Source organism: Carassius carassius, chromosome 9 (genome assembly GCF_963082965.1).
Source record: "Carassius carassius chromosome 9, fCarCar2.1, whole genome shotgun sequence".
NCBI lineage: Eukaryota > Metazoa > Chordata > Actinopteri > Cypriniformes > Cyprinidae > Carassius > Carassius carassius.
In genome coordinates, this window is record NC_081763.1 from 11,681,642 (window position 1) to 11,704,920 (window position 23,279).

Consider the following 23,279-nt stretch of genomic DNA (forward strand, 5'->3'; position numbering starts at 1 on the left):
TAAATCACAATTTAAATAACAGATTTGTTTCATGCTACTAAGAGAAACAACGTGAAGTTGATCGTTTAGTCACTGGCTTGATTCACTGATGCATAAACAGTATTAAACGATTTAGAAAGAAAGTCTGTGTGAACTTGAATAATTAGCTACACATCAGAAATCACTGATCACAGATCAGGCATTAATGAACACTGTTACTCACTGTTTGTGCCGGTGCTGTCGAATCCATATCATAAAAGTCTGTTTGTAACGCCTGTCCTGACATTGCGACTGAATTATATGTAAATATTTGGGCGGGCAAAGCAGAGAAAGGGGAGGTAACATTTCTCCTAATAACGTCACAAGGAGGAGATTCAAGATCAGCCCGGTTGAGCTTCCATCTTCTCAAAGGCAGAGAAAGATAGCAAAATCTTGATTTACACCGATTACAATTTCTAGAAACTTGGGGACCATATACAGGCTAGGGGAACTCATATTAATGTTAAAAAACCTCAGAAAGTGACATTTTCATGTCATAGGACCTTTAAAACAAATAAGATTTTATTTCATCTGACATCATTCATATATTATTACTGTAATGTATATGGAATTGAACACATGTTAGATGAAATTTTTCTGACTTGAAAGGTTTCTAAGCACTCAAACCCCAAAAGAGCAGATGTTCACTGGAGAATCAGGGCTAAGATCAATGTGGACTGTAAATAGACTAGCGGCAGGGGTTTCAGTATCTGCTGTCTGCCCCATGCCTAGTTAGACTCAAACTGCACAAATACACCAACGCAAACTGCTACTGTTCATCCAAAACATAGGAACATCTGTTATGATTTAGAGAGCAAGAAGAGCAATCTGTGTTTTTGAGGTAGGGAACCACCCACTGACAAAACCCTGAGCTGCAGAGAAGCACTTCCCACCATCACTAGGCCAAAAAGTCACTTGAATAATTTTAAAAAGAATAATAAGAGAGACAGGGTGGATGAGAGCACCGAATGTGTGTATCAAACCTGAGGGTCATCTTGTTCCTCCATGCTGTACTGTGCTTCACCAGGCCCTTCGTTCACTTTTTCCCCGAGCAGGAACCCCAGTCGCGTCATCAGTGTGTTGGCGGCCTCGTCTACAGATGGAGGAGGGCCCAGTTCCTGGCTTTCTTCCCCTGCGAGAGAATTAAAGAGAGCAAGAGAGGTAAAACCCACCTGAGCGGTGCGCTCCAATGCTGCTGTTGCATAACACACAGCTTTTTGTAAAAAAGCAGTAGACACTGGTTCCTCAACCAAGGCTGCATTTATTAGATTGAAATTGCTAATTTTATGAAAAATACTACAATTTAAAATAACCATTTTCTATAAGAATACATATTCAAATGCAATGTATTTTTCTGATGGTAAAGCTACATTTACAGCAGTCATTCAAGTGACAATTCAAGTGACCTGATCCTTCAGAAATCATTCCAATATTCTGAAATACGAATGGTTAGGCATAATCACGTATTCAGTTTTTTCTATTATTCTATAACTATTCATGGAAAGTCATTTTGGTTGGATTTGTAAAAGAAATTACCAAATCTAAATCATTTTGGCATTCAGAGAAACTGCTTTCTTTGGCTTTTATGGCAACATAGGGATTTTTATGCAAATGTCACATTGTCCAATGCATACTTGGAAGTCTCTACCACATCCAGACTCTGTGCTGTGGTCGCTTTCAAATTTTGGTCTCAAACAGCTCCACTGGAATCGGCCACTGTCAAACACGTTTAAAAACCAAAAGTCACGGCAGATAAGGACATGCAAACCAGCCACACTGCCAAAAACACTGTTGTAAATTAGCAGTGAGACCAGCCCAAAACCCCAAAAGACCTCAACTGTAAAGCACCGTGTCCCACTAAACCACCTCACAATCCCTATCAGTAGAGTGTAGTAGTGTTTCACATATACACAGTTAAAGGCTGATCTCTAGACTTCAAAAGAAGAGGTGTCTAAATCCACATTGAGAAGAGCTTTTTCAGGATTACTTTTTTCCCATGCCTTTCACAACTCACCATCAGAACAGAGCCGAAGAGAACCGAATGCACTTCCCAGAAACACCACGCGAGTTGCTACACCTCTAAGGCAAAGACTCATCTTACTGTCAAACCTGTCTTCAGACACTTGAAACTTCTCTTAGATAGACCAAAGCCTCAGGTAGCAGCTACAGTTCGATTGTATAAGTTGCATTAAAAAGTAACTTTACAAACTGTCTGAAAGAAACCAAAATCTAGGTATAAAAGACATCTGATGAGTCCTGAACAACAAAGATCAACACAATAGATGCTACAGCTAAATATGATAATTCTGTCAAAGCATGTCAATGGCTGTTTATGTCTCAAAACCTTAAATGAGCTGAGCACCAAGGAATTTTTGAGCATCATAGGAGCATTTCAATATGCACATTTGGGATTACATATACTGGCTATTTTACAATGGCTTCATACAAACAAATAATAAAATGCTACAGCTAATTACATTAACTAGCATCTCAAAGCATGTCAAACGTCATCTATGGCTTGAAAGCTCATGAGCTGAACACATTTTTGGTAATCAAGTAATTGGAATGAAGTTAAAGCACTAAAATGACTAAGAAAAACATATGAACAACTAACACTGAACTAAGACATATATTAAAAACAAAAACACAACTATAGAAAATAGCAATAATGAAAAATATAATAAAATACAATACAATAAAAAATATACAAATGACAAAAACACATAAAACTACTAAAGATTAAACTAAAATAAAATATAAGAATGCTAATTTAAAATATTAATAAAAATACAACAGTATATAAATAATACCATAAATTATTTCAAAATTATGCATTGTTATTCAATATTTAGGTGATGTATGCACAGAGCTTATAGTTAACTAAAGTGAAGCTATTGATTGTAATGCAAATGTATTATTTGTTAGATAGCAAGCAGGAATAAATAATACAGGGTTTGTAAAAGTGATGGATTCAAAACCAAGGCTTGCCACATTATTTGTTTGCTTTTGCCAAGTTTTGCATTTTGTTTCTGCACATGTAGTTGTCTATGCAGCCACTATTTAAAACTGTGCAAAGAACAATGCTTTTTCCAGACAATATAACCAAGCCTACAAACTGGTTTCCTGTTTTAAATGTTGTGTCTCTATAATGTTGTCATGGCAACTACAGATTTTCTGAATATGGTGCTGAAGCATCTGTCTCTTTCATCCATCCTCCAACTAAACATTCTTCCTCAATTTTACTCCATCGCTCCCTGGCTTCCCTGTACCTCCGGCAGGATGTATGTCACTTGTGACAGCGTATAATAAAGTTCAGAAACCCGCTAATGGCAGCAGCAGGAGCTGAAATAGCACAATGGAGGAAAATTCTGTTCATTACATGCAGAAAGTCACAAGGTTTGTTTTTCTGCACCCTCTTCTTATTCTTTTGACCAACAATGTCATCCATTTCAGAAAATGCTGTGCCTCATCAAAAGTTCTCTGGCACACAGTTGGTAAAAAAAGAAGGAATTATTTTTTAAAAAGTACGACCATTCTGAACTGATGATTCACAAACATGCCAGCATTGGTGGTTTAAAGATAAGCCTGAGGATGCAAGCAAAGGAAAATATTCAAAAAACATCCACATATTTTGTGGACCACACACATATCTTCAGGCATAACCATAAACAATCATACCTGCATATCATGAATGAAAATCTAGCAGCTAAAAAAGCGCATGAGTGCACTTTTGCACTGTTTGAGTGATGATGAGTCATCTGATACAGGTGTAGGAGAAAAAAAATGTGAACAAGGTGATTTATGACCAACAGTTTTGTTATGGATGAAATCTTCTCCCTATCTATTCAGCTTTGAAATAAAATTCTGGAAAAAGTAAATAATAATTGTAATTAATGTAATGTAATGTAATTAATTATGGGCTTTTTTTTTAACAAATGTATATTATATTAATTTATATGCTAATATTAGAACCTTGCCAAATCAGCACAGAATTGTTTAAAAGTAAATTTTTTAATTAATTAAAAATTAATAATTTTAATATATATTATATATAAATAATAATGTTTTAACATTTTAAATAAATACACCAATTATTTCATTCATAAAAAAAATTATAATATAATTATTGATGGCTTTTTGTAATAAATATTCATGAATGTGATTAATTTCATTGAATTAATTAATCAACATATCATGCAATTAATTTGATTGCATTATTTAATCAATCAACAGCCCTAGTAAATGATTCTCCATGAAAGTGCCTTAAAAAAAATGACAAATCACTGTACGCTGAGGTTTCCGCCCACTTTTTAAAAAGACAAAACCAGACCTCAGATGTTTAAGTCGTATGTCTCATCTGTAAAGCTCCCATGGGAGCCGCTTAAAGTTCCACTCTTTCACTCCACCACAGAGCAACAAAATCAGCTCTGCTTCCTGTTTCAGACCCCCCTGGGTCAGGATGGTCCCACGGGAAAACGTGTTGTTTGTGCTTTCATGAGAGCAAAAAAACTTCAGCACTGCAGGGGTTTAAACCTCATCATTCGTCATGTCACTGCCTCTTGTAAAACCTACAGAGCTGCATCAGTTATAGTAATGAAAATGCTGATTGGTCCAGTGTCAGAGGTTTGACTTACAGCTCTTGATATGCACTGCTGGGCTTTTAAAATCAGAGCAGAAATCACTGCTGTATAAAGACAAGAAATGACATACAAAACCACATGCAAAAAGCTGCAAGTGTAGCAGAGAATGTTACACTCAGCAAAAAGGGAGAAATATAGAATTGTTGAACTTCTAATGGCAGGGTTGCTATTAATAATCAAATAATTCAAATATCATTCCATTGCCTCAGACACAGGGTTTCCTACATTAAGACTGCATACTGTCCCATTAAACTGCAGGGCAGCCAACTCTCTTTCTCAAGCCCACATTACATAGCATCCTGGGCAACATTAATCTCTAACTGGACTTTTTTTTTGTTGCTGTTTGTTTGTTATTTAAGGTGACTGTACCAAAGCATAAAAATATCACAACTTGTTTGCAGACATTTATAAGACATGCTAAATTTACATAGGCCCTGTACACACTGCAAGTTTCAGGAGTGACAACCGGATTTAAATGAGGGAGTGAGTACAGTAAATGATCATTCCGTGTGTGTACGGAACACAACTCACTCCCGAAAGTGAGTTGTAGTAACCATAGCAACGATGTGGCGTCTTGGAGAGAATGGAGGCTCGCAGATTAGCTAGTTTTTTTGAATGCAGTAGTCACTTCCATATTTTAGTGAATTATGGGGGTACAGAACACGATTAAGGAGTCTGTTCAATGTGTGTTCCGTGTCGGAATGTCTGTTTTTGTTTTAGACTGTTTGATTCTGCCCACTTACAGTTTACACAGTAATATTTTGACACCTTGGATTGCCATTTGGTGGAAAACAAAATGTATTGCAGCCACTGAAGCCAGCAAAAGAACTGGGTGAGAGATCACAAATTCTAACTGACCTAAAAAGCTGAATATTAAACACAGATAAAACAACCCTTACCCTGTAATATCAACAGCTGCGCTCATTACCATGTGAGCATCGAGTGTGATGGAGAGCGGATGGGAGAAACAACTTTCTCTAATATTTTGAATATGGACTGCAGTACCCATTTCAACCACTAGCTGTCAATATTAAATACTGCGCCTGCGAAAATATGGTGCAAGACCAGGCAAAAGTTGCCATTTTCAAGCTAAGGTATTCTGGGGAGCTATTCTAATTCTTAAGTTATTCTAAGTAGTTGTTAGCATGTTGCTAGGGTGTGGTTGCTAGGGGATAGCTAAGGTGTTCCAAGTAGTCAGCATATATTCTATCTATAGACAGAATGATAGAATTACAGAAAGAACAATGGATAGAAAGACGGGTGGACAGATAGATGGATAGAATGATAGATAAAATGACTGACAGACAGATGGATGGACGGATGGATGGATGGACGATGGATAGAACAACAGTTGGCATGACATGATTTGAGGTACCATCCATGTATTTAGTGCTTAGAGATAGGGGTTTTAAAAAGGGACAGAAATAGAGAGAAATAAAACGAGAGACAGAGAAAGGAGACACCAAACACAATCGGATGGGCTGAATTACATTTGCCTGCAAGCAATGTCGCTCCCAAAAAGTTCGTCCAAAAATAACGTCCCAAGCTGGTTTGAGTTATCCAAGCAAAGCTGCGAGGCTCACAGGGAGGAGAAGACGGCAGGACGATGACAGGGTGGCTGTCTGAACAGGGCGGCACAAAAAAAAAGAAAAGCCAAGCACCAAGCTGCAGACCGGCTGTGCTGGCGGTTTAGAAGTAGAAGGCACAAGAAAAAAAAAAACTAAAACAACAAAGGGCTTTGCAAACACACTCTTGGCTAAATAAATAGGCCAGAAAAAAAGCTGGTCTGTCATTGTGAGACATTTTAAGCATGAAAAATTCAGTGTCAAATGAATGGAAACACTTGAGTCTGGTAACCAAAACAATTCAGTTATCAGCATTCTTCAAAATATCTTCTTCTGTTTTCCACAGAAGTCTCGTTTAAAATGACATGAGCGCGAGTAAATGATGACCTTTAAAATAAGTGGGAAATATTTGAGAAGTTTAAATATTCAGCTAAAAAATAACATTGACTTTTGTGCATTTATCCAAGGTCACTTCTGCTATATCTGGATATACATTTTATCAGTTCATGCATTTCTACGCATTGCTAGCACCATGCTCTACTGTTTGAGCTAAAGGAATGCAAGACAAAAATAAAAGTAAAACAGAGGATATGATTTGAATTGATGATATGATAACATCCACCCTTTCCCATGTCCAAATATACTCGGATTATATATATTATAATTGTAATTATGTATACTGTCCTCATGTAAAGGTTAACCTACTTGTTTTCCATGTTATTACGATAACCAACATGTATGTGCTAGCAAAAGTACTGAAGTCTGAACTGAAAAAAAAGATGGTGAAGAAAAGAATCTATTTGCCCTGCAGTATGAACAAAACCCATGTGACCACAACAAGGTTAAGCGGTACTGATGATGACTGCCCTCTGAAGGCCACAATAGCATTCATCAAACATTGCTCTCGCTTTCTTTTCACCAACTCACACCATTCACAACCCGGCCATGCGTACATCCCATCTACTCTGAAATCTCCTCTAATCAAGACAGATTACACCCCAGATGGGTCTCCAGTCCATCTCCATCACTCTAACTGACGCTCGGCCCATGTGGGAGCCTCATGTTTCCATGAATCAAAGGTCAACGTGTGTGTTATTGGAGGATAGATTAAGAACGGCAGAGGGGCTGGCATTCCAGTTGTCCTCTTTTAACACCAGAGCTATGTTTCCTTCAACAACCCTTTCTCCATCTCCATCTCCACCTCACCTTTCTCTTCTTTACTGTCGTCCTCTTCTTCTTCATCATCATCATCATCATCATCTTGTTCTTCTTCTTCCTTGTTCTCATCCTTATCTTCCTCATCATCCTCAACTTCTCTCACCCAAACTTCCCCTCTGTACCCCTCTCTATGTCCATCCCTTCCATCTCCAACGATACCTTGTGCACCTCTGGGACTGGTGCAGAATCCTGACTGCAGCAAGGACTGATCAGACAGGCTCAGACTGGACGTACAGGCCCGAGATGTACAGCAGAAGTGAGACATCCATTGCCTGAAAAGCGAAGAAGTCCGACTTGGTCTTGTCGCCCCTAGGCTAGCTCGTCCCGTGCGGTCATACGGGCGAGACCGCTTCCTCCTCTGCCACGTGCATCTGGCCCTAGTCTCGGCACACGCCTTCCTGACTGTCGAAGCGAAATCCATAATCCAAACAAGAGGATTCCCCTGCTTACAGCTGGAGTCCAGCTCCACAGGAGAACGGTGAGAAGGGAGAGTCTGATCTGTTCATTTTAGGGTCCTTGCAGTCGCAAGGACTTGGCAGAAAATGAGCACCCTGCTTCTTTTCTCCTTCAGAACAGTTTGTGGCCGTCAGTGAATGGGGAGGAGAGGACTCCGACGGTGGTTTGGTTGCTCTGCTGAGCTTCAGAGAAACCGCTGGCTCAAGCTTTAACAGGAACCATGAGGAGTCTAAAGAGTCGAAGTCCAAACACCACAAAAGGAGGGAGGGAGCGAGTGAGAGCAGCAAGAAACCACTGGTTAGTGCAGTTAAAAATGTTGGAGGTCCATGCCGCATGCACACACACAAGGCCTGCATAAGTAGAGAATGAAAAACCGTTAAACGAGAGTTTAGGAAAGGGTCCAGAGCGTATCCAGGTCAAGAATCCCAGCCAAGCCTGAAATGACTTTGAGGAAAGCCAGCTTCTGGTTTCCAAAAGAAAAGGTCCCCCTTTTCCACTAGAGTGCATGTACAGACTGTAACGTCATTAACATCTTCGGGAGCAGAGATAAGAGATGGTCAGGACGACCCCAAAACAAACAGAGAATAGAAGAAAGGAACAAAACAGAAAAACAGATGGTAGTGCTTAACGAAGTGTGCAAGGCTGGGGGTCGGGTTACGCTGTTGTTGGTCACAGGCACGGGACAGCTTAAACTAAAGGGGGCCACGGGTCACTCCTCTCTGACCCTTACAGCCCCGAGAGATGTATTCTGTTGAAGGTGAGGGTGTTTGGTCCAAGTAGGTCACGTTTCACCAAAACTCCAAAACGCTAAATCTGTCATTTCTGTCTTAGGTGGCCTCCACTCCGACCAGATATTCCATCTCTGACCACAACTGACTATAATGAATAAAATATATATCTATATTAAATAATTATTTATGATGTATATAAATACACACACAACAATCAATATATACTGTACCTCTATACTCAACAACACACATTAAGAACATTTGTATGCCATAATTTATTATTAATTAGTGAATACAAAGCTTTTATCGTACTGTTAACAATTGTGTAAAAAAGGAAAGTGGGTCAGTCTATTGTGCTCGTACAAAGACCATATTTACATTCAGGGGATGCTACTGTTAGATAAACTACAGCTGATATGCAGACGCAACAGAGAATACAACATGGAGACAATGCAGTGTGTTTTAAATGCAGATGCACTGATGTGGTTAAAATGAGGTTTCATACCCCACCGCGTCTCATAGATTTGATTTAAAATTGCTTCAAAGAACTGCAAAACACATTAAGCCCAATTTTTTCCCTGACAACAAACCTACTGAGAAGCTTACGGAGTAATGACTCATTTACCTACATGACACAACTACAACACTTCCTACTGATTTCCTGTGACAGAAACCTTGAGAGAACACTGAAACGGCAACATGTGGTAAAGAGAAAAAGATAGACTTCCCACGTACTCTAAAAAAAAAAGTAAAATAAAATAAAACTTGCATATTATGTGAACAGTGACACTCCGGATTCTGGTATCTTTTGAAAAGATTGCCAAATTAAATATGAGTCCCTCTGGACAGTTGGAAACACTTGAGTGTAAAAAAACAAGAAACAACAGCTAAGAAACAGGTAATGAGACAACCCAACTTCCACTGAATAAGATCTATATTTCAGCATACAAAATTAAGGAGAACACTATTTGGTTTTGTCAAAATTTGTGGATTCTTGGATTTAAAGTCAGACTGAATTGTACTGTTATATACTGTACTTGTCTAAAATGCTTAGCAATCATTTATGTGGTAATCCACAGCATACGACATTGGTTGAAAGAGCTTAATGACTTAACTGGTCATCATTTAAATGTCCTTTTGCTTTTAAATAGAAAGTCATTGGGATCTGTAACAACACTGTGCCCCACTGACTTTCACTGTATTGACAAAACACTGAGATATCTTTCAAAATATTTTTATGTTTCATATGAGAAAGAAAGACTTTTAATGACAGCACGGTGAGTAAATGATGGGAATATGTAATTTTTTTTGTTGGACTATTCCTCTACATCTTAAATGACCTCAAATATTCCTTTAACATTTTTAAAAACCTTATTTCTGTGACTGTCACAATTTTTACATAATCATAACATTTCATGGTCTGTCTGAATACTCGATTCTGATTGGCTGTCAGGAATGCATTAAAACCTGCTTTAAAAGTTAGTTTAATCACCATTCTATATTAATGCACTGCTTTAACTGTACCACTCGTACAGAGAGAGAGATTATTTCTAAAATGTAAAAAGTTTAAGCAAAAGTGTCCTTCATTCCAGTGCAAACAGTGAGGCATGTCAACATTCAAAAATATTCCTTTTAGACCTTTTTATTAAAGAAAAGTGCTAGTCAGAATGCTTTAGACAAACAGCACAAGATACATTTAAGCAAAGATTTGTGTGGAAGTAACACAGGGTTTCGTCATGTGATTTCAATGGTCCTGTGCCATCTGCTGGGTTTGCATAAGATAATAACAAGAGCACATGCACCAACTGTGTTTAAATAATGATGCTGTCAAATGTACTAGTATTAACCATATATATAAAAAACTCATTTAATTTTATTTTTATTGTGTGTCTATTCCAATCCAGACTGAGTTGGTACAGGAAGTCTTGTCACATAGAAAGTGATAACCCACGTTACAGAAGGTGTGAGTGATTTCGTGGCAGCTCTGGAAAGTGAAAGCGCTGTATTTTAAAGACATCCCTATGATTACCAGACAGCCTCCCACATGGACAAGTCTAAAGATGACAGATCTTTAGTGATCGGTTACTAATATGATGACAGCGCTTCTCCAATCCTGCTCACGCTGTCATACGGTTTCACATTTGCCAGCACTGGAACTGCCAGAACACTTGCTAATACAGGAAAACCAACACTGATTTACAGGAAGATACCTTTAGATGATCCCAGTGTAGACAGAGGATTCTACACAGTGAAAAAAATATACAGTTTTTTTTAAATACATGTTGCTAACAGTTTCTGGATATAAAATGAATACATCAAATAAATGTATGGGTGATGGGGTTGACACATGGTTGTCACAACTCTGAATGACAGTTTCCCTTGGCTTGCATTTTGAGGCGGTTTACACTATTCTTCTGCAGAAAACCTGTCAAACCATCACATTCTCAAATCTTTCACAATATTACTGCATTAGGAATCTCCAGTACAGCCAGGAAACAACACGAGGAAGTTGACACAAGCTAAACCACTCACCAAAGCAGGAAATTCCCTTCATCATAAACAATAATCAGCATAAACAACTGATCCACAATTATTCTTTTCTTAAATCATAATTATCAGCAGTGATAATTATCTAGAAAGTCGCTTTCTCAGAATATTATTAACCAGCAAGAGGTTTGATGCCCTCCTGAATGCCATGCATTTAACAGCACATTCAAACATCTCTCTCACACTTGCTTGTGCAGATGATGCTTGTTTTGGTTCTGTCACAAAACACAACAGCTGGTCAGTCTACGCACCCAACACCCGTCAGAACTCATCCGTCATGATTTGTACACTCTGATTCCATTTTAACGAGGAGTGATGGCACATTTATGTCCCTGGTGATAAGGTGGCACCAGGGAGCGAATAGCACTCGACAACAGGCATCCTCACATGATGCGGGTAAGTTATGTAAAGTGTTTCCACAGTTGCCATTATAAGTTCATGGGTGCTTTAATTCCAATATGCTTCTGTCGGACAATCACACATACGTTACCGACATTCATTCGTCAAGCAGCTTTTGGTATGAAGAATCAATCTTAACATGCATTCCTTGACTGAGAAAACACAACAATTCTCACAATACCACAGAATGATAACAGGACATGAATACACACACCCATGTATGGACTCCTGGTGTCCTAAACTAAAGCAAGTCAACTATGAAAATAATTCATCAGCATCTATCTTTATGGTTATGAATTATCTTAAGAAATCACATATTATTTCCTCTATGTTTATTCTATGTTTATCATCTGTATGCAAATTCTAGTTACATAGCAAGAATTGGATGGAAATGTAAGTGGTCTCCAAGTCACTATGAGAGAAGAGCTTGCACGGGCCTAAAATTTAGGTTCTAGCCCGGCCATGGCCCAAGACATGGAATTTAAATGGGATATTTTTGCTAGTTTTAACATTTTCCAGGTGAAAATTGCAAGTCACAAAGCAAAATAATAGCATACAACTATAGCCACACAATTTAAGGTACTGTATCATTTATGCCCATATCACAAACAGCGCGGGATGAGTTATGCACCAAACTGAATACTTCCAGTCGGTTGGGAGTTCAAACCACTAACCCTAAGAATGAGCAACAGGAACATTCATGCTTGTCAAAACAAGTGTAACCAAACAAACGTGAACAAGTGTAAGTGATAATCAGAGACAAGTCCTCACCGTTTTCATCCAGAATTAGATCCTGCCTCTTCCTTCCTCACAAACAGATAAATCCAATTCGACATGTTCCCTGAATTGTAAGCAAGCTGCTGCTCATCTGAAGCATCTACTCCAGTGATATTGAGAAACTGATACTTAAGATGAGAGAAGAGGTGAGAGGAGGGGTTTTGGTGGAGAGGGGGGAGGAGGAGGAGCAAAAGAGAAGGAGAGAAGGTTGGAATGTGGATGGAGAGATAGAAATATAGGCAGATCATGGCGCATGTGGAAGTCATGGTGTCACCTGGGACCGGAAACGAGGAGGTGTCACTCTTCCAATTATATCCCACGAATCCCTTCTCCCCCGCTCCCCCGCCTCCCCGTCCAGGCTTCTTAAACACTAGACTATTTTCAGTCTGCAGAGGAGAGGTGGCACAAGAAGAGGGAGAGCGTTGGAAAGAATGAGCGAGAGTGACGAGGACAACAGTGCTCAAGAGCCATAGGGAGACGCATCACTCATTCAGAGATGCTGTTGTCATAACGAAGGTGGTGCTTAACAAAGCAGAGGGGCTGGAGTCACACCATATGAGCTACTAACACACATATGAATGAATGCTACCTTCTTCATCTGTTATAGGAATTATTTGGGAACTCCTCATGAGATCTATTTGTGGACAGATAGACCTTTTGTGTTGTGGACCTTTTGATTGACAGAAAAAACTGAGTGGCTCAGTAAGAGCTACAAAAAAGACCCAACTGACAGCCAATCAGAACAGCCCAAAAGATGGACAGTCTCATTTGAATATGAGAGTGTCAGAAGCGCACACACAAACACACTTAGTCACAGCAGATTATTAACACACTGAGTGTCAAAGTCAATGCATAAACACTGCATATTCTAGCTTTCACACTCCATCCACTCCTTGCTGTCATATGTCCCAGTCACAGATATAATTATCCATACATCACACATCCATCTATTCACATCAATTTCTTAAATTACTGATTCAGGCATCTATTTAATAGTTAATTCACTACATTCATCATCATTTAACAATTTGTTTGTCCATCCACTCATTTATCTATCCATTTGCTAATTCTCCCACCCATTCATGTATTCATTCATTTATTCTTCATTCCACTAAGTCAATCCCCCTTGCATCCGTAATATATCCATCCACCTACAGTACATTACCATTCAAAAGTTTGGCGTCAGTAAAATTATAGAAAGTAGTCTTTCATTCTCACCAAACTGGATTAATTTGTTCAAAAAAATTTGTAAAACAATAATGTGGAATATTACCAAAAAACAAAACAAAAACAAACATTCATTGCCAAAGAATCTGGCTGTTAACAGAGTGCTGTATCCAAGCATGTTAACAGAAAGTTGAGTGGAAGGAAAAAGTGTGGAAGAAAAAGATGCACAACCAACCGAGAGAACCGCAGCCTTATGATGATTGTCAAGCAAAATCGATTCAAGAATGGACTTCACAAGGAATGGACTGTGGCTGGGGTCAAGGCATACAGACGTGACAAGGAATTTGGCTACAGTTGTCGTATTCCTCTTGTTAAGCCACTCTTGGGACGTCTTACCTGGGCTTTTTCATCAGGATTTGGCACCTGCCCCACTGCCAAAAGCACCAAAAGTTGGTTAAATGATCATGGTGTTGGTTTGCTTGACTGGCCAGCCATCTCACCAGACCTGAACCCCAGAGAGAATCTATGGGCTATTGTCAAGAGAAAAATGAGAAACAAGAGACCAAAAAATTCAGATGAGCTGAAGGCCACTGTCAAAGAAACCTGGGCTTCCAGACCACCTCAGCAGTGCCACAAACTGATCACCTACTGTACATGCCACGCCGAATTGAGGCAGTAATTAAAGCGAAAGGAGTCCCTACCAAGTATTGAGTACATGTACAGTAAATGAACATACTTTCCAGGAGGCCAACAATTCACTAAAAATGGTTTTTATTTTTTTATAATTGGTCTTATGAAGTATTCTAATTTGTTAAAATAGTGAATTGGTGGGTTTTTGTTAAATGTGAGCCAAAATCATCACATTAAAAGAACCAAGACTTAAACTACTTCAGTCTGTGTGCAATGAATTTATTTAATACACAAGTTTCACAATTTGAGTTGAATTACTGAAATAAATAACCTTTTCCATGACATTCTAATTTATTGAGATGTACCTGTAAATTATCTGCAATATTATAAATTATACATTTTCTGTAACTTTTGACCAATGCATTCTTGCATTTATTTCAATGAAGTCTTGCTGAAAAAAAAAATACTTACTGACCCTAACTTTTTTAACAGCAGTATTCACTCACTCATCCCTCAATGCAGCTGCTTACTCTTAAATTCAGCCTTCTCTCCAATCACTCAAATATCCATTCATCCCATCAGTCAATCTATTCACTCACACATCCAATCTTTTATCCATTAATTCCAGAATGAATCCATTCAATGCACTAATTCTTTCATCTATTCTCTCCTCCATCCATCCACTGAACAAGAAAACATTTAATGCAAATAATCTGAAATAGAAAGACTATAAATAAGACAATGCAAAGGTCACGTCCCTTATTTATTAGGGGAGGCTAATAAAGAGCAAGTGTGTGTGAACGTTTACCTTTATGCAATTTAAAACTCTCAGAATGCTGGTGATTACTGTAATTGCACTAGTTACAATGGCTTGGAAGGTCAAAGGTCACTGTACAGTCACTGGAACGGAAGCAGTTGCTCGGCAGTAATTGCCATCATTAGCATGGAAATGTAAAATCCAGTTCCAGGAACTCATTCCGACCAAAAAGGCAGGGGGCAAAAAAAAAAAAAAACTGAAATGTTTCAACTGGAGAATAACTCCAATGTGGGTTACCAAGACTATTCATCTGGACTGCCATGAGATCATGTGAGACGAGTCTCCCTCCAGCTCCATCAGTAATTGCAGCTTAAGTCATTCAAGACAAAGACACTAGATTTTATCTTAAGCCCATTAAACTGTTCAGCACAAGCGTGGGGTACTTTGTAGGGGGAAAAAACAAGCGTGAATAATGAAAGCATATGTAAGATCACAGCGGCTTTGAGCGCGCACACACACACACACCTTTCTTTAGCGCTTTTCTTTTAGGAGAGAAGTTGAAATGTCAGTGTGACGAGTGGGGCAGGGCCAAGAGACGTGGAAATGGAGCGAGGCCGGTGGAGTTAAGGATAATGCGTGACGCCTGCGCCACTCACCGGTCTCGAGTCCCACGGAGGAGCTCCGGAAGGATAAAAGGAGATGTGACGACAGTGTAAGAGGGGAGAAGACCAGGCCTGGACTTTATTTTGTGTTTTGTGACTGCCGCTTTACTTTTATTTTGTGTTGGTTTATTTTATTAAATGTTTAAATGTTCGCCGGTTCCCGCCTCCTCCTTCCCCAACTACGAACTTTGTTACGGTCAGATTCGTGAGCAATTTGTTCTTCTGAGTCAGATCTTTTCAATGTATTAGTTGCTCACACAATGGATATTTCACAGAAAATTTTTAATTCAGTTACTAATTGCTCACCTTCATGTCGGTCTAAACCCGTATGATGTACTTACCTCTGTGAAACACAAAAGAAGATATTTTGAGAAATGACTAAATGTTTTTATGTCCATACAATGGAAGTCAATGGGCACCAATGTTGTTTGGTTGACACCAATGTTCTTTAAAATATCATCTGTTGTGTCCCATAGAAGAAAGAATTCATAAATGATTGGAATGAAGGTGAGTAAATGTTGACTATCAATTTTGGGGAGAACCATCATTTTAATGATTTATCCATGGATCGGACTGACCCAGTTCTAATTGATTCAATGATTCACAATGGTTAATAGTGTTTTTTTTTTGTTGAATATCAAATACATTTTACACAAAGCACTATAGTATCACTCCAGAAGAGTTATATAATATAGCTATACAGCATACAAATATGAAAGATGCATAAGATGCATTTACACCTTATTGAAGCTTGACAGCTCTGGTTATATTTTATTGTAATTGCAAGGAAAAGAATGGTCAGTAAATTATATAAAGTTTGGAATTAGGGTGAGTAAATGATGACAAAACTATCCCTATAAACCTTGGCCAATATGGTTGGTGGATTAACACAAACTATCTGTATGTACATACTGTATTGTGAACCCAGCATTCAGAAGAATTCAAATAAATATTACGTGTAGCACTGGGCTGATGAACAGGGAAAGAAAAGGAAATCACACTCTCATTTCTGTCCTGCTTCCAGGACAGTGTGGCTGAAAACAAGTCATTGTGTTGGAACAGAGCTTCTGCGGACAGGACTGGACTGGACGCGCTCAGTGGAACAACTCGGAAATGATAAAAGCAGGAAAAACAATGCATGGATGGAAACCCACTGGAAGTGATCCAGGCTCACGGGGGAAAATGGAGGTTAAAGAGAGGATACAAACAAGAATGTGAACTCAGTTCACCAAGTAATTCCTATTTCTGATCTTTCACCACTCCTATAGAGCAGGAAAGCACAAAAATACTAGAAAATATACAGGGAGGAAAAAGGGGAGCAAAAGATTAGGTCAGAGACCATATAAAAAATCTTGTCATCCACACTGGTGCCAAAGAGCAAAGTGCCGCAATGAAATATCAACAGGACTATATTTCTGCCAGCCTTTATTCATTATAATAGACAACAAAACCTTCTGTCTGACTGTTTGAATACAATGTTGCTGAACTGCCACTGATCACATCTGCTGAAAACAACATGACACTCTCTGAGGATGTGATTAGCATTCCTGAAACATTAATGCTGCACTAACAGTCCTTCAGCTGAAATACTTCTCCACAGAGGCAAAAAAAGGAAAGAAAACTGAAGGAAGAAAAGAATAGAATTAGTGCACCCTTGTGGCTGCTCACAGAAGTGCAGTGTCAAAGACAAATGCATTACACAAAAGTATGGTCCTTTTTTATATTAAATTAAATTAAAAATATTTATGCATTTAGCAGACACTTTTATCCAAAGCGGCTTACAGTGCATTCAGGCTATCAATTTTTACATATCATATCATGTGTTCCCGGGGAATCGAAGCCCCAACCTTGATAGCGCAGTGCTCTACCAATTGAGCTACAGGAACACTATTACATATATTATATATGTATAGGCAGTCATGTGACACGGAAGACTGAAGTAATGATGCTGAAAATTCAGCTTTGCCTAACAGGAATAAATGACACTTTAAAATAAAGTCAAACAGAAAACAGCTATTTTGAATAGTCATAATATTTCACAATATTACCTTTTTTGCTGTGTTTTTGAACAAACAAATGCGTCTAGACCACTTTCGATGCAAGTTTCAATTTTCAATAATTAAACCACACACTAAATGAATGTGTAAATTGACACATTGCTACTTTGTTACCTCTCAAACACACACACACACACACACACAAACTCGTTCACACCCTTCCTGTGTGTAAGGTGAAGGCATTTGTGCTCTCAGCAGGAGTTCAGGCATTCAGCTGGAGTGTTTGGGATGGGAAGCAGGAGGTGGTTCTCGCCGATACACACATACAGTACACAAGCACAACTGCAACACACACCTACAAACATAAGCAGTGTTACCTGGCAGTCTCTTGAGCGGCTGCAGACGCATGTTGAGGGCCTGGTGGGACAGCAGAGGAGAGGAGGGGAGAGAGCGCGACACACCCTCCATGATCCGAATGTGCTGCATGCCCTCAGTCACCGGGAGAGGAGGGACAGAGTAATCCCCCTCGAACACACACTCGCCCTCCACAGAGTCACTGCCTGGAGAGTGACAGAAAGAGAGGCTGAGGTCACACATGAATTCCAGAATTAAGCAGACATTCTAACACTTTAAGTAAGCAGTAAGCAAGATTCACTCAAGAGACCAATCATGCGAGGACAAAGAAGGCTCATTTGCATATCGGAGTCACAAACACGCATTTAGTCAGTTCAGCTTATTAACACTCACTTCCTGAAGAGATGACATCTCCGGATTTAGAAACAGAGAGGAAACAGTGAGAAAGACAGCAAGAAAGAAATATTGAGTGAACATATTGTGCCTTACACACCTTCACAATTTTGATTGTATACTAGTTTGCTTAGCAAGATTTGTTTCAAACTAACCTCAACCATGACAGTAGTTGACCTGAAAGAAGCATGTCACCCTAATAGACATTTTCGGTAACATAAATAATGGGAGTTGTGAGTAATTCAGAAAAACAAAGCACCACGTATAAATCAGACTTCAGAACAGATTTCAAGTAAACATGCCAAGTGTGAAACGGAAATAAAAATGACGACTCTAACTAGAAATTCAGATGCCTGGGGATGCTAAGTCACATTTTACTCTTGCTGCTGTGCTAAGGGAAAGAAGTGAACTGCAAACTGATGATGCAGATGAGCGACAGGAATCGTGACTCATCTGTGAAGGTTCTAGAATGACAGATTGATGACTGAAGTCAGCTTAATTATTCAAGTGATTCACGGTTTGAGCAGATTTGAGCCTATCTCTGCAGGTATTGGTTATAATACATAATGTACTTAAGTCGGTTATGTTCATATTTGTTCATATAACAAATCAGACCTGTGAGATCAGAGCACTGGTTATATAATAAAAAAATAAAAACTTTAGCACTTTAGCACGATTCCCATTTTTACTATTCATAGAGCCCAGTAAATCTACCATGTTTGGGTGGGGTCTGAATTCTGCTAATGTCAAGCAATCTCTGTTCTCTCTCTCTCTCTCTCTCTCTCTCTCTCTCTCTATCTCTCACTACAGATTCTTCAACCCATTTTCTTCTCCATCCATCAGCCCCACCCATCATCTTCATCAAACACTCTCATGCTTTACAAATCTGATTGTGGCTCACCTCTTTCTCTTATTTCCTCTTCCCAAGAGGTTCAGCATCTTTGGCATAACTTTTGATCAAATAAAACACAAAGGTGTAGATATTGTTCCCCCCAGACATCATTTTGGCCATCACTCTCAAACTCCAATGTCCAAATGCACCTATGCGCCCAAAAATGGCATCTACGCTAGACTTGGATCTAAAACATCAGAACCAAACCCAAAAATGTAATCTCATCATTCTGTCCTCAAATGAGGCAGTTCTCATGACTCAGGACTCCTCTGAGACTCTTGCCTCAGCAGAAGAGGATTAAACCTCCTTTAGAGACACGACGAGCTGTCAGATGTGCAGTCGTTCTTGTATCTTCCTGAATTTGGACCCTACTGCAGTGCAAGATGTGGACTGAAGCGAAATGCTTTTACACAAGCAGACGGCAAGAGAGCAGGGGCAGAGTGAGCAGTTCGAACCCTCGGGTGTTAATCATCAGACACTATCCACTTCAATGCCGCAGAATCCGCTATAGTGTGTGTGAATGAAAGCCAGTGACTGCAATGAACAAGCAGACTCACAATCAACACAGAAAATCCAATGTCTTTTGTTTCTGCATGAGATTCTTTGAGGAGTTTTACGTTCTGGCTGAATTCGCAGTGTGTGGCCACTGCAGCTAGGCTGCGTCATAGGAAGAGGCCATGTCGCGCCCAGCCTGGCCACAGCGACAGATGGCACAGACAGGAAGAGAGGATAGGAGAGGAAAGACTAATGAATGAAGCACAATAATATTGACAATTAAAAAAATATGTATTTCTGCAATGATTTATTTGAAACATTAACATAAAAAAATCATATAAAAATAAAAAAAAACATTATTTTAAATTCTAAAAAAAAAACATTCATAAAAACATAATAATATGACATATAACATGTAGAGTTGTTCCGATTCCGATACTAGTATCGGAAATATCTCCGATACCACAACAAATTCTGGCATCGGCATCGGCGAGTACATGAACCCATATACCGATCCGATACCATTTTCAAGACCTAGTTATGAACGCTAGCTTTGCCTAACCGCTGCACGGTTCTTCTTCGCTGCTCAGAATGCATTGTAAACACAGGACGATGTGCTGTAATGCCACAAGCAACCCCTGTGTAGAGCAGCGAAGAAGAAATGAAAACGCGTTAGCAGCACTGATCTATATATGACTGGATCGCTCATCGCGTTCTAAACTGCCAACAGACAGTGAAGCCGCTTCTATATTACAGATCAGTGGTTAGCAGTATGTCCGCTGTTTAGCAGTATTTCAGACTGGACCAACCAGACAGTAAAACGGCGACTAGGGATGCCACAAGTACTGGCACTTCACTACCAAGACGGTGCTGAAAATTTTAAAATGTGATGATACCAGCGTCTCTGTAGAACCGGTAGTAAGTTTGAGTATATTCGTTACCCGCAGCTGCGTTCAGTCGCTTCCGTGTTAGTCTAAGCGCAGGGCTCCAGACTGTAGCCGAATATATATACTAGTGTCTGTGAATATTAAACTGCAAAATACTATTTAAATATTACTCCTGCAAAGTCTACATCTCTGTGGGAGACGGGCGCAGATGCACGGGAGCTCGCTGTTTTGTGGCCTCTGCCGTGTGTCACTATATGAGGACACGAACGCATAAACCGTCACTTCATGAGAATTTAACGTTTCATTTGAAAAAACTGTCATATCATAAACACAGACACTCAAAGATCTTCATGGCGAGTAAATTGACAATATATTAAGCTACTGTTGTAGCCTACAGTAGATTTAGCTACGTCTCTATGTAGTAATAATACGTCTCTATTAATAATAATAATTGGGTAGGGCGTGGTTATGACTTCGAGCTGAGTGCACGTCTTTTTGTGAGCTCCTGGCGTTATTCGCTAAAATCCTTTACATTATCCGTCTTTTTGTTTATACAAGTTTAATTCATCTCACTAACTCTCTAAGGGGAGCTAAGAATCGAAATGCCGTCGAAGAAATCGAAAATAAAGCACAAATCGGACTCTTCGCCACTGAGGGAACAAGATGACGAGTGGGATGCTAGGAGTGTGGCTAGCTCAACAGGTAACGCTTGCAGCGCTCCCCTAACTGAGGAAATCTGTACCAACACTGGCCAGAATTTAGATGTGATTCAAAAGTTGGACATGATGAGAAGTGACTTTGCTACAAAAATTGATGGCGTTCTTAACGCTATTCATGATGTTAAAAAGGATGTAAGGGACTTCTCGGGGCGCATGGATATGGCCGAAGAACGTATTAGCAACGTGGAAGATACAGTTAATACGGAGAGAGGCAAGATGGAGGAGGTAGTTAAGCGTCTGGCATTTCTTTCTCACAAGCTAGATGACCTTGAAAACCGCTCTCGGAGATCGAACCTAAGACTGGTTAATCTTCCCGAAAAAGTGGAAAATCCTGATGCGGTCGCCTTCTTGGAGAGATGGCTACCTGAGGTGTTGGGCCCAGAGTCCTTCTCCACTCCGCCGGTCATCGAGAGAGCACACAGATTACCGGGTCGTTCACAACCCGGTCGATCATCTCTTCCAAGAGTGCTTATAGTGAAGTTTTTGAATTTTCAAGATAAAGTCAGAGTGATGCGAGCCGCCAGGATTAAAGGCAAGATCATGTTTGGAGATATCGAGGTCAGATTCTTCCCTGATTTGTCCGCGGAGCTTCATCGTCAAAGGCGGCGTTTTGACGGGGTTAAACAACGGCTGAGATCCCTGAGCCTCAATTATGGAATTGTCTACCCAGCCAAGCTGCGCCTGACAATTGATGGGCAGACCCGTGAATTCGAGGACCCGGTTGATGCTGAAAAGTTTATACAAGGAATACAAAGTTCAGGTGAAGCGGAGAAAACCTAAAATGTCTCTTGACAGACTTTGAGTCCTAGCAAGAAGTGACTGAGATTTATATACTTAAATTTTAGTGCAAGAATTCAGCTGGGTAGGCGGATCTCACTTTTATTACTAGTGCATTTCTAGTATGTGGTTGAGGCGTCACTGATGTTTTGATTTTATTTTTTATTTATTTGATCCCCCATATTGTTTTGGTGTGTTCCTAACGACGCCATATTATGGGGGACTCTTATGTATCTGAAGAGATCGCTAACCTATTTACTAATTTATTATTTATATATTTATATTTTTTGAGTAAAAAGACGCACGAAAAGCCAGGGGATTCACATATTTTTTGATTGTTTTATGGTTTCTTTTATTATTATTTTTTATATAAGCACTTGGTTTGGTTTAACCGTTCCCTTGTTTACATTGGAACGGTGCGGGTACATAACTATATCCCAAGGTGATAAAAGAGGGAGGGGGGGTTGTCAGGCTGTTCAGTTCGGGATAACAGCTAAGGGGGGGTGTTCAGGGCAGTCTGTTGCGCTGTTAATTTGTTTTAATGTTTTGTATACTACCTCCTTATTCTGGATTATCTTTTTGTTAACTTACACATCGAGTGACTATTTCCTATATAGACTAATGTTATGCGGAATAATTTTCTTAAGGTGAAATAAAAATGTTCCAGATAGAGAAGCTTAAATTTACTTCTTGGAATGTAAGGGGTATGATTAAAACAGTTAAACTTAAGCAAGTAATGACGAGGATTAAGCAGCTTGAATCCTCTATAGTATTCCTTCAAGAGACTCATCTGCTTAAAGAAGAGCTCCTAAAGATACAAAGAAGATGGCCAGGCCAGGTTTGGGCTTCTTGTTTTTCTTCTCACTCTAGGGGAGTTATGGTGTTGGTCCATAAATCCGTACCCTTTCAAGTAAATAAGGAAATTAAAGACAGGGCTGGTAGATATTTGATAATACAAGGAACTTATATGAACAAAATTTTTAATTTGGTTAATATTTATGCCCCAAATGAGGATAATCCTGCATTTTTTGAAAATATTTTCTTATTGATTGCCTCACTATCCGGAACGGTTATAGTAGCAGGTGATTTTAATTGCACACTTGACCCTGAGCTTGACCGCTCTTCAGGATTAGATAGCTCTCACTCTCAAGGTAGAAAAAAAATCAGACAAGCTATAAAAGATTTGAATTTGTGTGAC

General features: G+C 39.3%; 1 protein-coding gene across 2 annotated transcripts in view; it reads right to left on the bottom strand.

The window, feature by feature from the left end:
• LOC132148952 (protein TANC2-like) overlaps window positions 1–23,279 on the bottom strand; it is a 166,690-nt gene that overhangs the window by 29,955 nt on the left and 113,456 nt on the right. Inside the window, exons 1-2 of one of the 2 annotated variants that reach the window (XM_059557769.1) lie at window positions 7,430–8,134; window positions 1,002–1,150 (exon numbers count right to left, since the gene is read on the bottom strand). In XM_059557769.1, the coding sequence (XP_059413752.1) occupies window positions 1,002–1,150; window positions 7,430–7,862 (582 nt within the window). In that variant the 5' untranslated portion in view covers window positions 7,863–8,134. Of the gene's footprint in view, window positions 1–1,001; window positions 1,151–7,429; window positions 8,135–17,941; window positions 18,125–23,279 lie in introns of those variants that run through there. The other variant, XM_059557771.1, reaches the window with a different exon arrangement.